This window comes from Petromyzon marinus, chromosome 19 (genome assembly GCF_048934315.1).
Source record: "Petromyzon marinus isolate PM22_M1 ecotype Great Lakes invasive population chromosome 19, UKy_Petmar_22M1.pri1.0, whole genome shotgun sequence".
Classification (NCBI taxonomy): Eukaryota; Metazoa; Chordata; class Hyperoartia; order Petromyzontiformes; family Petromyzontidae; genus Petromyzon; species Petromyzon marinus.
Window position 1 is genome coordinate 2,989,289 of NC_133685.1, and position 16,097 is coordinate 3,005,385.

Below are 16,097 nucleotides of genomic sequence, written 5' to 3' on the forward strand. Positions count from 1 at the left end.
CCCGTGGCACATGGGTCTGCCCCGTAACCTCTTGCCAGCGGGACGTTCGACACTTCACGTGGCCTCAAGGTGCACCTAGCCTGGCACCAGCGTCGTGGTGACGTCACCGCCACTTAGTGGCGAATGGCGGTTGTTGTTGTTGTTTTAGTTATCGTAATAATTGTCTCCATCGTCGTCATCGTCATGGACTCATATTGCCATGACAATAATATTATCATCACTATCATATTGTCACCATCATCGCTATCATATTATCATCACCACCACCATCATCATCACTATAATTTCATTTTCATGTATTATGTTGACATTCTTTCGCACCGTACGTAGCCAACCGTGCAAATTGGCTTGGGGCGACCAAGTCAATTGTCAGGGCTGCGCCTTTATCTGTTTTTTTTCCTATGGCACATAAAGCACTGTACCCCATTTGGTTAAAACGGAAACTATGAACTAAAAATATGGTTATAATAAACGAGACGGAACATTTACCCGTTTGTCTCCATATATAAAAGGCATGCAACAAGCTTGAAATTTGCCATGTGGGTACTTTCCAGACTGTACACCATGCAAACATTATAAAAATACACTTAAATTTTTTTTTTGGGGGGGAGCTCAATAATGCTTATTTTTTTGCACGGCAAGTGAGCTGTGACGTCAAATCTGTCACGTGACCCGCGCATGTGGAAGCGTAACGCATTGTAGTGTAGTGGTTAGCACGCTGTGTATGTGTCTGTGTGTATGTGTGTGTCTGTGTGTGTGTGTCTGTCTGTGTGTGTATGTGTGTGTCTGTGTGTGTGTATGTGTGTGTATGTGTGTGTCTGTGTGTGTGTCTGTGTATGTGTCTGTGTGTGTCTGTGTATGTGTCTGTGTGTGTCTGTGTGTGGACGCGTAACGCATTGTAGTGTAGTGGTTAGCGCACCGCGCTACGAACCCGGAGACCCGAGTTCGATTCCCGCTCACGGCACCACCGGTGACGATTATTTTAACCGGTCCTGGACCCCCTCAGCCTCAAAACGAGTAACTGGTGTGGTGTGTGAACTTCGCCACTGGGGAGACAAAGGTGGCCGGGCGTGGTGGATCCAAGTCCCGGGCGAAGCCGGGTGGCACAGCTAGTATCATAAATATCTTTAGTTATTTGCATGCACGTGGGTTTTTTTTTCTATCTCAAGAAAGCCTCGCTGAGTCTCAAGGCTCTTTGTCAGGAGGCTCCTGCCAAGGTCTCGCAGGAGGAGACGTTGCGATGTGCAATTCCAGATTAGTCATCTGAATATTTTTGTTCTGCGCTCCTATTGACCAAACATCTGCCACATTGGTTTTGTTTTAGCTCTGAGAGGAAACCGGGGTACCCGGTGGAAACTCAAGCAGAACAGGGAGAGAACATACACATTCAACAAAGGCAAAGGTCCCCCGTATAACATTCGCATACTCTTTGGGCAAGTGCTGTTAGCGAGTAGCGCCTATGAAGGCCCGGCACGGAACAAGAGGGGGTCGTGGCCGGTGCCACGCCCGGCCGCCTTTGTCTCCCTCGTGGCGATGTTCACACATCGATGAGTCGACCAAGGGGAGGTCCAGTAGCGCTTCAGATAAATTCCACTGTTATTGGTCGTGAGCCAGAAATCGAACTCGGGTCACCGGGTTTGTAGAACAGCGGAAGAACATACAAACTCCACACAGAACATACACAGATACACACTCCACACATAACATACACACTCCACACATACACACTCCACACAGAACACACTCCACACAGAACATATACACACTCCACACAGAACACACTCCACACAGAACATATACACACTCCACACATAACATACACACTCCACACATACACACTCCACACATACTCCACACAGAACATATACACACTCCACACATACACACTCCACACAGAACATACACACTACACACATACACACTCCACACAGAACATACACACTACACACATACACACTACACATATACACACTCCACACATAACATACACACTCCACACAAACACACTCCACATAACATACACACTCCACACATACACACTACACACAAACACATACATATACACACTCCACACATAACATATACACACTCCACACATAACATACACACTCCACACAAACACACTCCACATAACATACACACTCCACACAAACACACTCCACACAAACACACTACACACATACACAATCCACACAGAACATATACACACTCCACACAAACATACTACACACATACACACTCCGCACATACACATTCCACACATACACACTCCACACATACACACTACACACAACATATACACACTCCACACAAACACACTCCACACAAACACACTACACACATACACAATCCACACAGAACATATACACACTCCACACAAACATACTACACACATACAAACTCCGCACATACACACTCCACACATACACACTCCACACATACACACTCCACACAGAACATATACACACTCCACACAAACATACTACACACATACACACTCCGCACATACACATTCCACACATACACACTCCACACATACACACTACACTCCACATATACACACTCCGCACATACACACTACACACATACACACTCCACACAGAACATATACACACTACACACATACACACTCCACACATACACACTCCACACAGAACGGTGGGTGGGTATAGTGGTGTCTGGAGTGTTGGTGGGTGGATATGGTGGTGGGTGGAGTGCTGGTGGAGTGTTGGTGGGTATGGTGGTGGGTGGGTATAGTGGTGTCTGGAGTGTTGGTGGGTGGGTATGGTGGTGGGTGGAGTGTTGGTGGGTGGGTATGGTGGTGGGTGGGTATAGTGGTGGGTGGAGTGTTGGTGGGAGGGTTTAGTGGTGACTGGAGTGTTCGTGGGTGGGTATGGTGGTGGGTGGAGTGTTGGTGGGTGGGTATGGTGGTGGGTGGATATGGTGGTGGGTGCATATAGTGGTGGCTGGAGTGTTGGTGGGTGGGTATAGTGGTGGGTGGAGTGTTGGTGGGTGGAGTCACTGGAGTGTTGGTGAGTTGGCATAGTGGTGGGTGGCCTGATGAGTCGGTATAGCGGTAGTGACAGCGTTGGCTGGAGTGTTGATGAGTGGTTCTCGCGGTGGTAGTGGCTGCTGGGTATGGTGGGTGGTGGTGGTGGCAGTGGAGGGTGATTGGGAGCGGGTAGCAGCATAGGTCGAGGGGGTGTGAGTGGACGAGTGGGGAGGAGCGTGTGGTTCGTGGTGGTGGTGGTGGCCGTTTCGAGGAAACGCTGTTCCTGCCTTCACCGCCCTCCCCACGGTCCACCCATCCCACCACCAAGACGCCTCCCCCTCTAGCGCGGGCAGCAAAGGCGAGCAGCTTCAGCAGCAGCAGCAGAAGTCTCAGCGGCGCGTCCGCTCGCTCCCTGCGTCTGCAGCGCAGCGCGCGCGCGCGCCATGGCGGAGGGCTCGCCGCGTGCCGCTCTCTTCGCCAGGAACGTGCACAAGCACTGGAGTCGTGCTCACGAGAAGGTAGGCGACGGGGGGCGCCGTCGAGTTTGTGGGAGGGTAGGTGGGTTGGTGGGTAGGTTGGTGGGTTGGTGGGTAGGTTGGTGGGTTGGTGGGTAGGTTGGTGGGTTGGTGGGTAGGTTGGTGGGTTGGTGGGTAGGTTGGTGGGTTGGTGGGTAGGTTGGTGGGTTGGTGGGTTGGTTGGTGGGTTGGTGGGTAGGTTGGTGGGTTGGTTGGTGGGTTGGTGGGTTGGTTGGTGGGTTGGTGGGTTGGTGGGTTGGTTGGTGGGTTGGTTGGTGGGTTGGTTGGTGGGTTGGTTGGTGGGTTGGTGGGTTGGTGGGTTGGTTGGTGGGTAGGTTGGTGGGTTGGTGGGTAGGTTGGTGGGTTGGTGGGTAGGTTGGTGGGTAGGTTGGTGGGTTGGTGGGTTGGTTGGTGGGTTGGTGGGTTGGTTGGTGGGTTGGTGGGTTGGTTGGTGGGTTGGTGGGTTGGTGGGTTGGTTGGTGGGTTGGTTGGTGGGTTGGTTGGTGGGTTGGTGGGTGGGTTGGTGGGTTGGTGGGTGGGTTGGTGGGTTGGTGGGTTGGTGGGTAGGTTGGTGGGTTGGTGGGTAGGTTGGTGGGTAGGTTGGTAGGTTGGTGGGTAGGTTGGTGGGTTGGTGGGTAGGTTGGTGGGTTGGTGGGTAGGTTGGTGGGTTGGTGGGTGGGTTGGTGGGTGGGTTGGTGGGTGGGTGGGGTGGGTGGGTGGGGTGGGTAGGTTGTTGGTAGGTGGGGTGGGTAGGTGGAGTGGGTAGGTGGGGTGGGTAGGTGGAGTGGGTAGGTTGGTGGGTAGGTGGGTGGGTAGGTAGGAGTGAGTGTGTGGTTGGACGGATGAATGGGTAGTTGGACGGATGAATGGGTAGTTGGATGGGTAGATAGTTGAGTGGTAGGTGAATTAGTGGGTGGTTGGGTAAGTGGTTGTGGGTGCCTCTGCATGGGTTTGTGAATACAAGTAAAAACAGCTCCCTGCTGTGTGTGTGTATGGGTAGTTGATGGGTATGTGGGTGGTTGAGTTAGTGATTGGTTGATTACACACACACGTGTGTGAAAGTGTGAATTGGGTGCTTGTGAGAGATTAAAGCTTGGACGGGGGCGGGTGGCGCGCCAGGAGTCAGCTGTGCTGCCTGACGAACACAGCGCGCCTGAGTTGAATTCTCCATCGCGGCCATGCCTCAACCAGTCCTGGGCCTCCCTTAGGTCGATTTGGCCTTAAACGAGTTCCCTGGTGCGGCGTGGACACATCAGCACCGGGGAGACAAAGGCGGCCGAGGGCGATGGCGACCACGCCACCGTCTCGTGTCCCGTTCCGGTCCTAACTTAACACTTGACCCAACAGTCTACGTGGGCTATATGGGGGAACTTTGTCTTTGTGTATCAGTGCACAGTGCGCTACGAACCCGGTGACCCGAGTTTCATTCCCGCTCACGGCCAACCCCGGTGACGATTATCTGAACCGGTCCTGGGCCTCCCCTAGGTCGACTCAGCCTCAAAATTAGACCCTGGTACGGTGTGTAAACATCGCCACTGGGGAGACAAAGGCGGTCGGGCGTGGTGCTGGCCACCCACCCCCTCGTGTACCGTTCCGGCCTTCATAAGTGCTCGCTAATAGCACTTGCTCCTACAGTATGTTAAGTTGATCTTTGTGTGTTGGTGTGTGTGTGTTGGAGGGGGCGAAGGGGGTTTGTATATATGGTTGCTCGTACGAACACGATGGGTATATGTAGGAATCACGTGTACATGTGGACGCACACACACACGTCTATGAATTTTGTATCGATATGTGGGGGGGGTGTGTGTCATCAACGTTGTCATTGTATGATCATGATGTCATTGGGTGGTCACGCATCCTGTGTGTGTAAATGTGCTTCTGTTTCCGCGTCTGGTTCATGGAGCATTGTGGTCAGGCCGGGCCTACTGTCCCCGCCCAGAGACACGTGGAATTTCCATTACACAACTCCAAAAAGAGATTGCTCACCAACCACCACCCTGAGCTGGATTGCCCAGAGCGACAGAACGATGCATCACAACTTTTTTCATAAGCCAAAGCTACATATATTTTCCCGATTCCTGTTTTAAAATGTACATGGCATAAAGGCTATGGCCCGAAAGGTCACCTTTATAAATATTTTTTTTCCTTTTAAGCGAGGGGGTGCCGGTTCGATTTCCCGGCGCGGCAGTCGAATGAGCGGCATGAATGGTTATACCGCCACAGTCAGTCGATCGGCACGCCGCGTGAGATGCGGCAAAGTGTGGGTAACTCCGACCTCTTCCAAGACACCTGACCAACGCGAAAGAGTAGGCCAAATATCCCCCCAAGTAGCCTTTCCACCGCCAGTGATGTGAGGACGCAATTGCAGGGCTGCGCCTTTAACTCTTGTAATTGTCTCCCAGCTTAAACGGGCGGCGTGGGAGGGGTCATTAATTTGGCCGCCCCGAGCCATTGCTGGAAATTCCACATTCCTATGACAGAGAGTCAGTATTTTCCAAAGTCCATGGGACAAAAAAAGGTGCTGAATTTCCTGCAGTAACATTTGTAGCAATTCCACATTCCTACGACGGTGGCAAGTATATTCATATTCCATCAGATTGGGCAACAACTGATTTACCTGTATGTCCGTTCTGGAAATTCCACATTCTTATGACACGGGGGGGTGGGGGGGAGCAAGTATTTTCGCAGTCCACTGGAAAGAGCTGTAACTTGAATTTCTTGTAAATAAATTCATTGTTCTGGGCGCCTCTCCCTAAAAATAATAATAAATAAACCATTCAGAGGCGAGCGTGGCGAATGGGCGTGATTGACACGAAAGGATGGGGCCCTGGCTTCTGGCTTCGCAGATATAAAGCAAAAAACACTGCGCCCAGAGAGCGAGAGAGAGGGGGGTGTGGATGGAGAGAGAGATGGGGAGGGGTGAGTGGGAGTGATTGGAAGGGAGAGTGGGGAGAGATGGAGGGATGGAGAGGGAGAGTGGGAGAGGGAGCGGAAGATGGGGATGGAGAGTGGCAGAGATGACAAGCGAGAGTGGGCGAGAGGGAGAGATGGGGAGGGAGGGAAGAAGAGTGGGAGAGGGGGGTCAGAGCTTGCTGGCCCTGGGGCTATCCGCATGCCTTGAATTGTGCCGACTTGGCTGCGGGTCAACTCGCAAATTCTTTCACTGCACCGCGGTTCGTTCGCGGGCCGGCGATTATGGGTTTATGGAGCGGTGGTGATTATCGTCGTTGGTGTGTCGTTGTGTTCTTATTACGTTGCTTTTTAGCAACCCCCCCTCCACAATCCTGAAATTCACGAATCTCAAAGTTGTTCGATTCAAACGAGAGAGTGTAGTCTCCCAATTACCAGTCCACCTTTCGTTTTTTTCTTCAATTTAGTTAATTCTCGTTTGCCCGCGGCATATTGCCGACGCGACGTTACGTGTCTCAGAGCGGTGCGGGATTGGGTCGTTACTTCTTTGCCGGGGCGATTATCTGAAATGCTCAGCCTGCTTCACCCTGCCTCCCGTGATGCTGCACCACCGTGGGCGTCGCGATACGGCCGCCGAACGATGTGGGTCGTGACGATAAATGATGATTCAGACGGCGAAAGTCGTTGGGAGTGGGCACCAACAATGGGCGTGTTTGTTATCTTATTTTTCTCTGGGTCGGTCGTTCCAACTGGCCGAGTCAGCACGGCCCGGCACACCGCATGGGGTGGAGAATTTAATAAGAGTGGCGGTTCAAGGCCATAAAACACACAAACATTCCTGCATGAGGAAAGGGCCTGAGCACAGCACTAAACTAAATTTTTTATGTTTTTATTTTATCAGGTAAGGCACACTGAGCTATGTAGCTCTTTTTCAGAAGTGACCTGGCCACCACAAGCGATGGCTCAACGGAGTGGCTTGTCACGTAGAAATTTATAGCAGCCAAATACTCTAAACGCGTTTCAAAATGTGGAGAGAATAATCAGAGGACCCGGAGAAAAATCCACGTGACCAGGGGAGAGAGATACGCAAACTCCAAATATTCAGCAGGCGTCAGGGTTTGGATCGAACCCACGACCTCCTGCATACCAGGCGAGGTAGTTAACATCTCCTAGCCACCGTGATGATGAGAGAGACACGCAAACTCTAAATATACAGCAGGCGTCAGGGTCTGCATCGAACCCACGACCTCCTGTGTACCAGGCGAGGCAGTTAACATCTCCTAGCCACCGTGGCGCTACAAATGTAGACTGTGTTGCTGGCCGCAGTAGTTATCGTACCACCTGTAGTGACCACAGCAAACAGCACTGAACGCCAGTGCCATTGCTCACCGCTCACTGCCCACACCAGCCACAACCGATGTTCGCCAGCGTCTGACGCTTATCACTCACGACTCGGGTTTTATATTTGCCACCCGTGGATTGCGCTAACCACTGACAGCACCGCTCACAATCCACAGCCGATGTCACCAACTGTCTGACATCACTCGCCACCACTCGCCACCGCTCACCAGGTACAACTGATAACTGCCACTCGCCACTCGCCAACCGGTACGCAACATTCACCACTTCCCAACCACACCGCTCACGACCGCTGCACACTGTACCACCACTACCCACTATTAACCACCACCACCACATCCACCACCAACAATAACAACAACCGCCATTCGCCACTAAGTGGCGGTGACGTCACCACGACGCTTGTGCCAGGCTATGTGCACCTTGAGGCCACGTGAAGTGTAGTGTCGAACGCCCGCTGGCAGGAAGTCACGGGGCAGACCCAGGTGCCATGGGTCGACTGACTGAGACTACTGGCTGATACACCACCTGTGCCCCATACTGTGCCAACTTGCTGTGCTTTAGCCACCCGGCGCTCCGCTCGTTGTTGTGAGCATTGCTCCTCCGCCCTCCATTGTTGTTGGAGGGCGACTGCCTCCAACTGCCCAGTAGCGTCATTCACGAGCCTCCTCCACAGAGGCCGATCTTGACACTGCTGGTACCAGGCAAGTCCACTCAGCTCCACATCCTCCTGTACCACATCACTCCATCCACCACCACTCCACGTGCCACCACCACTCCACGTGCCACCACCACTCCACATCTCACCACCACTCAATCCCCCCTGGTGCACGCCTTTCGAGCATAAATCCCACTCGATCTCTGACTCTCAATCGTCACTCTCAGTCGCCACTCTCCTAATAACCCATCATGTTTCACCCCCCCCGGTGGAAGGTTTTGCAAAGACTTGGCAAGGCCGACGAGACGAGGGACGAGCAGTTTGAGCAGCTGGCACAGAACTTTGCACAACAACAGGTAACCGTGTGTGTGAGCGCGCGATCGGGACTCGCCGATGGCCGTCACCGGCGGTGTCAGACAAAATCGGCCTCTGTGGAGGAGGCGGAGGACCGTGAAGGACGCTGCCGCCGAGCACTCGGAGGCAGCCGCCCTCCGGCAACAACGGAGGACAGAAAAGCGGCGCTCACAACAACGAGCGGAGCGCCGGGCGGCTAAACACCACCCCCTCCCTCACCCCCCACAAAGACACACAAACGTACACACACGTGAATACGTACACAAGCAATTTCTCCGAGTTTCCAGGCAAGAGGGCATTTATGAGCACATCCTGATGCTGTGGTCCATTACAGACAGAGAGCAGCAGACTGAACAGGGACCTCCGGGCTTACCTGGCCTCTATCAAAGGTGAGATGATGAGACACATGACCGGCATAACAATAATTATAATCATAGTGCCCTCGATGTATCTACTGAGTCTGAAAACTCTCTCTCTCTCGTGAGGGTTCTGCATTCCCTTGTTTGCCCAATTCCGTTATCAATTGTGTGGCCTCACGTGGGAAGAAACCGGAGTGCCCCGATAAGTTTGCGGGAAAAAAAACTGCGCGCCAAACTCTGCACGGCAAATGGAATCCGTTTGCTGACGGCAGCACCCGCGACGGATTCGGGAATCCATCGCTGGTGCTGCCACCTTCGCGATGCCACATCGTACCCCGAGCACGCAAGACCCAGGCGAGCACTCGCCCCCATGCGGCTCAAGCCTGCTTCGCCTCCACGACTCGCTGCGGTCACGGCGCACTCGGGGCAGCTCGTATTCACAAACAAATGCGCAAATCCCCCCCCCACCCCACTCCACCCCAGCCCACCCTCGTCATGTAGCCTTCAACAGACTGTTGGGGCAAGTGCTCTTCGCAGGGACCTATGAAGGCCCGGTACATGGGCACACGAGTTTGTTGGTGGCTAGCACCACCACGCCCCGGCCTCCGTTGTCTCTCCAGTGTTGATGATCAAACACTACACTAGGCACTCATTTGAGGCTGAGTCGACCTAGGGGGTGCCGAGGGCCGGTTCAGATGATCGTCACCGGGAGTGGCCGTTGAGCTCATGCAGACTGTTGGGGCAAGTGCTGTTAGCGAGCACCTGTGAAGGCCAGCCGGGCACACGATGGGTTGGTGGCCAGCACCACACCCGGCCGCCTTTGTCTCCCTAGTGGCGATGTTTACACACCGCACCAGGTGTTCCCCATAACACAACAACAAACGCCATTCGCCACCAAATGGCGGTGACGTCACCACGGCGCCTGTGCCAGGCTAGGTGCACTTTGAGGCCACGTGAAGTGTCGAACGCCCGCTGGCAGGCCGTCACGGGACAGACCCAGGTGTCATGGGTTGACTGACCGAGATGACTGTCAGATGCACCACCTGTGCCGCCTACCGTGCAACACACAAACGCACGCACACAACGCCTCTATGAGTGGGGTTCTCACGTAGCCAGGCAGTCATCGCAGGCCTACCACTGTCACAGCCAACAGAGGAAATTGCAGTTTCACTTTTACGCCGTATTACACGAGGAGCTCGCAACGAGCCAGGCGGAAACACATCTGGGATTTTCATTTAAAGCTTTCGTGACTGCAGTAATTCATATGCTTAGTTCTTTCGGTAAAGTCACGTTGAAGGGAAACAACAAAATAATAAAATATATATAAATCAATAAAAATTCTCACGACGTTTCGACCATAACACACCTGAAGACGACCGTTTGTGTTATGGTCGAAACGTCGTGAGAATTTTTATTGTTTTATATATATTTTATTATTTTGTTGTTTCCCTTCAACGTGACTTTACCGAAAGAACTAAGAATATACATCTGGGATTCTTAGGGTTCACTGTTGAGGCAATCGACGCCTTTTCACCAAAGCGCTCGAGTTTTACCGACAGACGGGGCGCGAAACGAACGCGACATCAGCACCGCACCCCGGCCCTGCTTGGCCCCCCCGATCCACAATCCGATTTCTTGGTGATGCCAGCATCACACTGTTTTGGCTCCGGCTCAGCACGGCAAGTAGCCGGTGGAAACAAAACCCGTACCGTGAGGATACTGCACTGGCTCGGTTCGGATGTGCCAGTGGAAGAGGGGTATTTGGGTTTCTATATAAGTCTGTGAGTCTCTGTGCAAGTCGATAGGTCTCTATGCAAGTCGATGGATCTCGATGCAAGTCGATGCGTCGCTATGCAAGTCGATGGGTCTCTGTGCAAGTCGATGGGTCTCCGTGCAAGTCGATGGGTCTCCATGCAAGTCGATGAGTCTCTGTGCAAGTCGATGGGTCTCTATGCGAGTTGATGGGTCTCTGTGCAAGTCGATGGGTCTCTATGCAAGTCGATGGGTCTCTGTGCAAGTCGATAGGTCTCTGTGCAAGTCGATGGGTCTCTGTGCAAGTCGATGGGTCTCTGTGCAAGTCGATGGGTCTCTATGCGAGTCGATGGGTCTCTATGCAAGTCGATGGGTCTCTGTGCAAGTCGATGGGTCTCTGTGCAAGTCGATGGGTCTCTGTGCAAGTCGATGGGTCTCTATGCGAGTCGATGGGTCTCTATGCGAGTCGATGGGTCTGTGCAAGTCGATGGGTCTCCGTGCAAGTCGATGGGTCTCTGTGCAAGTCGATGGGTCTCTGTGCAAGTCGATGGGTCTCTATGCAAGTCGATGGATCTCTGTGCAAGTCGATGGGTCTCCGTGCAAGTCGATGGGTCTCTATGCAAGTCGATGGGTCTCTATGCGAGTCGATGGGTCTCTGTGCAAGTCGATGGGCTTCTTTGCAAGTCGATGGGTCTCTGTGCAAGTCGATGGGTCTCTGTGCAAGTCGATGGGTCTCTGTGCAAGTCGATGGGTCTCTATGCGAGTCGATGGGTCTCTGTGCAAGTCCATGGGTCTCTATGCGAGTCGATGGGTCTCTGTGCAAGTCGATGGGTCTCTGTGCAACTCGATGGGTCTCTATGCGAGTTGATGGGTCTCTATGCAAGTCGATGGGTCTCTGTGCAAGTCGATGGGTCTCTATGCGAGTTGATGGGTCTCTATGCAAGTCGATGGGTCTCCGTGCAAGTCGATGGGTCTCCGTGCAAGTCGATGGGTCTCTATGCGAGTTGATGGGTCTCTATGCAAGTCGATGGGTCTCTATGCGAGTTGATGGGTCTCTATGCAAGTCGATGGGTCTCTATGCAAGTCGATGGGTCTCTATGCGAGTTGATGGGTCTCTATGCAAGTCGATGGGTCTCTGTGCAAGTCGATGGGTCTCTATGCAAGTCGATGGGTCTCTGTGAAAGTCGATGAGTCTGTATGCGAGTCGATGGGTCTCTATGCAAGTCGATGGATCTCTATGCAAGTCGATGGGCTTCTTTGCAAGTCGATGGGTCTCTATGCAAGGCGATGGGCTTCTTTGCATGTCGATGGGTCTCTGTGCAAGTCGACGGTCCGCGTGTGTGTTGATGGGTCTCTGTGCAAGTCGATGGGTCTCTGTGCAAGTCGATGGGTCTCTGTGCAAGTCGACGGTCCGCGTGCGTGTTGATGGGTCTCTATGCGTGTTGATGGGTCTCTGTGCAAGTCGACGGTCCGCGTGTGTGTGTGTGCGATGTGTGAGTAGCGCTGCACGAATCGAGCGGCCGTCTCTGGGAGTCGTTGCTGCTGCTGAGCGAGGAGGATTGGCCCGAGCGCGAAACACTCAGCTGCATCGCCGAGGTATGCGGAGCGCACCGCCACTTTAGCACATTCATCAGGTCAAGGTCAAAAGGTCATCGTGGCCACTTCCAATGATGATGTCACCGCGCCCCACAGTTGCTTGCTTCCTTCGGCCGGATCCCGTGCTTGTTTGTCACGTTGACACTTGACCTTTCAAGGTCCGATCTTGCACTCTTTCAGCCACCACTCTCATCTGCATTAAGGTCTTCGCCTTGTTGCAGATGACACATGCCTCAAGTACCGCTCGTACAGTATCACCACCACCACCACTCTCAATCTTCTCCTCGGTCGCCAACTTTCCTCCCCCACCCAGCACACCACGTGTCCCGCCCATCACAACCTCCTCCTCCTCCTGATTATATCAACAACACGTTCCTGCCACTTGCTGTTACAAATGTCCAAGTTGTTTACGTGCCCTGCCATGAGGTTCCCAGAATTTGTGTTTCGAAGAGCACACGTTTATCTTGTAAGCCCATTCCTTTGACATTGCACATACCTCAAATGCTGTTGTTTTTTTAAAAAACCTCTCGCATAACAACAGTGACAGTGCAGTGGTTGGCGCATTGCGCTATGAATCCAGTAACCTGGGTTACATTTCTGGATTTTGACTGAAAACTTTCGTGACTGCAGGAATTCATATTCTTTGGTTCTTTCGGTAAAGTCACGTAGATAGAAAAAAATATATATAATAAAAATAAAGTAAATAAAAATAATATAAAATAAAACACTAATGTAAACTGTAGCCTGGTTCTTAATCAGAGTGAGTGTACTGGCAGTCTATAATGTAGACTGTAGCCTGGTTATTAAGTTTGGTGAGTGTACTGGCAGTCTATAATGTAGACTGTAGCCTGGTTATTAAGTTTGGTGAGTGTACTGGCAGTCTATAATGTAGACTGTAGCCTGGTTATTAAGTTTGGTGAGTGTACTGGCAGTCTATAATGTAGACTGTAGCCTGGTTATTACGTTTTGTGAGTGTACTGGCAGTTTATAATGTAGACTGTAGCCTGGTTATTAAGTTTGGTGAGTGTACTGGCAGTCTATAATGTAGACTGTAGCCTGGTTATTAAGTTTGGTGAGTGTACTAGCAGTCTATAATGTAGACTGAAGCCTGGTTCTTAACCTGAATCTGAAATAACCGAGAATAAGTCTTCATTGTAGACTGCCAGTACGCTCACTCAGTTTAAGAACCAGGCTACAGTCTACATTGTAAACTGCCAGTATGCTCACCGAGGTTAAGAACCAGGCTAGAGTTTATATTAGTGTTTTATTTTATTATTTTTATTCAGTTCATTTATTTTTATTATTTTTCTATCTACGTGACTTTACCGAAAGAACCAAAGAATATACATTTCTAGCTATGTCTAAAGTCTGCTGCCGCTGCTACTGCCGCTACTATTGCTGCTGCTACTATTGCTGCTGCTGCAACTGCTGCTACCACTGCTGATGATGATCAGTAAATAAAATCATTAGCACATTTGGTATCCGCGGCATGCTTATTGCGCAAGGCTATGACAAAGGACACTGTTTCACAGAGTTTTGCTGCTGCGTGTAATCCCAATCGAGTATTTCTTAGCTCAACGTTCAAATTTGCCCAGTTTGGGCCATGACGCAGTCACGCAACACAGACCCTCGACCTGTTTCTAGACGACGTCACGGGATCTCCAGCGTCCACCGCTGTGAGCGGAGTGGACGGCGCGCCGCGTTCGTACGGTGAATGCACCTCGCGGTGGTCACCAGGGCATGGCGACGATCAGGGCGATGACGACGATACAAGAACATACTCTTTGGTTCTTTCGGCAAAGTCACGTAGGTAGAAAAATAAATCACGACGTTTCGATCGCAACACAAGCGGGTCGTCCTCAGGCGGGAAAATAATAATCCCGCAGTGTAACTGCTGAACCCGCTACATTGTCAAGTTCGAAACGGAGCAGTCTCATCCTCTCTGAGATGAGCGATAGGCTAGCTTTGAACAAATTAAGATTGACGATGTAAGAAAAGGTTTAATCCTTTCTGGCAATAAACCAGGTGTTAAGATATTCATATTCTTGGTTCTTTCGGTAAAGTCACGTGACTTTACCGAAAGAACCAAGAATATGAATCCCTGCAGTCACGAAAGCTTTAAATCAAAATGTAGGTGTTAAGATGTTAGACCTTTTGCAAGGAATCCCGTCTGCATCGACCACACGTACTTGTGGCGAACATGAGAACAAACAAAAAACCCATCATGACGATGGTGATAATAACGATGACGTCAGCGATGGCTGCGAAGGTCGCGACGGTGACGATGACGATGATGATGACCATGATGATGACGATGACGATGTTGACGACGGTGACGATGTTGACGATGATTATGACGATGACGACGATGACGACGATGATGATGACAGTGACGACGATGACGACGTTGACGATGTTGACGACGTTGACGATGATTATGACGATGACGACGATGACGACGATGATGATGATGACAGTGACGACGATGACGATGTTGACGACGGTGACGATGTTGACGATGATTATGACGATGACGACGATGACGACGATGATGATGGCAATGACGACGATGTTGACGACGGTGACGATGTTGACGATGACGACGATGACGACGATGATCTCGTCTTTGCGCGCAGACCACGGAGCTGCTATGGGAGGACTACCATCAGAAGCTCTGGGACCAGACCCTGCCCGCTCTGGAGACCCACCAGGCTCCGTTCGGCGACGTCAAGGTGCCCGTCCGTGAGCGTCCGTGGTCTTCTCACCGCTTCTCCCTCGCCTCGTATCGAGCAGTGCATGAATTATAGTTGCATAATGACTATAAGCGGATACATGATATGCCGTCCTCACTCATCTAGGGAGTGTTTGCTTAAGAGTGTTTGGCTACTGGTCGGTTCTCAAAAAAACATCTATATAGCTCGGTGTGCCTTTACCCGGTAAAATAAAAAAGTTGTTTAGAGTATCTGTTCCTCCACATCAGGCGGCGCGCTGGGAGCGGTGGTGCAGCGGTTAGCGCACCGCCACCACGCCACGAATCCGCCGAGCCGAGTTCGATTCCCGCTCGCGACCAACGTCGGTGATGATTATCTCAACCGGTCATGGGCCTCCCCTAGGTCGACTCAGCCTCAAATGAGTACCTGGTGCGGTGCGTAAACGTCGCCGCTAGGGAGACAAAGGCGGCCGGCCGTGGTGTTGGCCACCCACCCCCTCGTGTGCCGTGCTGGTTTCCATAGGTACTCGCGAACAGCACTTGCTCCAACAGTCTGCTAAGGCTATACATGGAATCTTTGTCTTTGTGTGTGTGTGTGAGAGCGAGAGAGAGGCAGCACGCGTGTATGGCTATGTGTGTATGTGTGAGAATGTGTGCATGAGTGAGTGCTGCGCGTGATCATTGATTTTCTTCTGGGAGTCGGAGCCATTCTCTGTTTGCCTTGGGGTGCGACAAGGATGTCCTCTGGCCCCTGGACTATTTAACTTGTTTTTTTTTTCAACCACAGTTAAAGAAGCTTTCCGTGGCTCTGCCAATGGAATTTCCATCTGGCACGGGTACAGTGGGAGGCTGATCGATACCCGGGTGCAGTCGTGGGATGGCTCTCTTGCTG

General features: G+C 51.8%; 1 protein-coding gene across 2 annotated transcripts in view; it reads left to right on the forward strand.

Annotated features, from left to right (window-relative positions):
- The first annotated feature begins 3,210 nt into the window (after positions 1 to 3,210).
- The window catches only part of LOC116943760 (uncharacterized), a 34,822-nt gene continuing 21,935 nt past the window's right edge, over positions 3,211 to 16,097 (forward strand). For both annotated transcript variants that reach the window (XM_032956962.2, XM_032956963.2), the window contains exons 1-5: positions 3,211 to 3,510; positions 8,710 to 8,790; positions 9,123 to 9,177; positions 12,401 to 12,495; positions 15,132 to 15,227. In XM_032956962.2, coding sequence (XP_032812853.2) covers positions 3,436 to 3,510; positions 8,710 to 8,790; positions 9,123 to 9,177; positions 12,401 to 12,495; positions 15,132 to 15,227 — 402 coding nt within the window. In that variant the 5' untranslated portion in view covers positions 3,211 to 3,435. The remainder of the gene's footprint in view (positions 3,511 to 8,709; positions 8,791 to 9,122; positions 9,178 to 12,400; positions 12,496 to 15,131; positions 15,228 to 16,097) is intronic.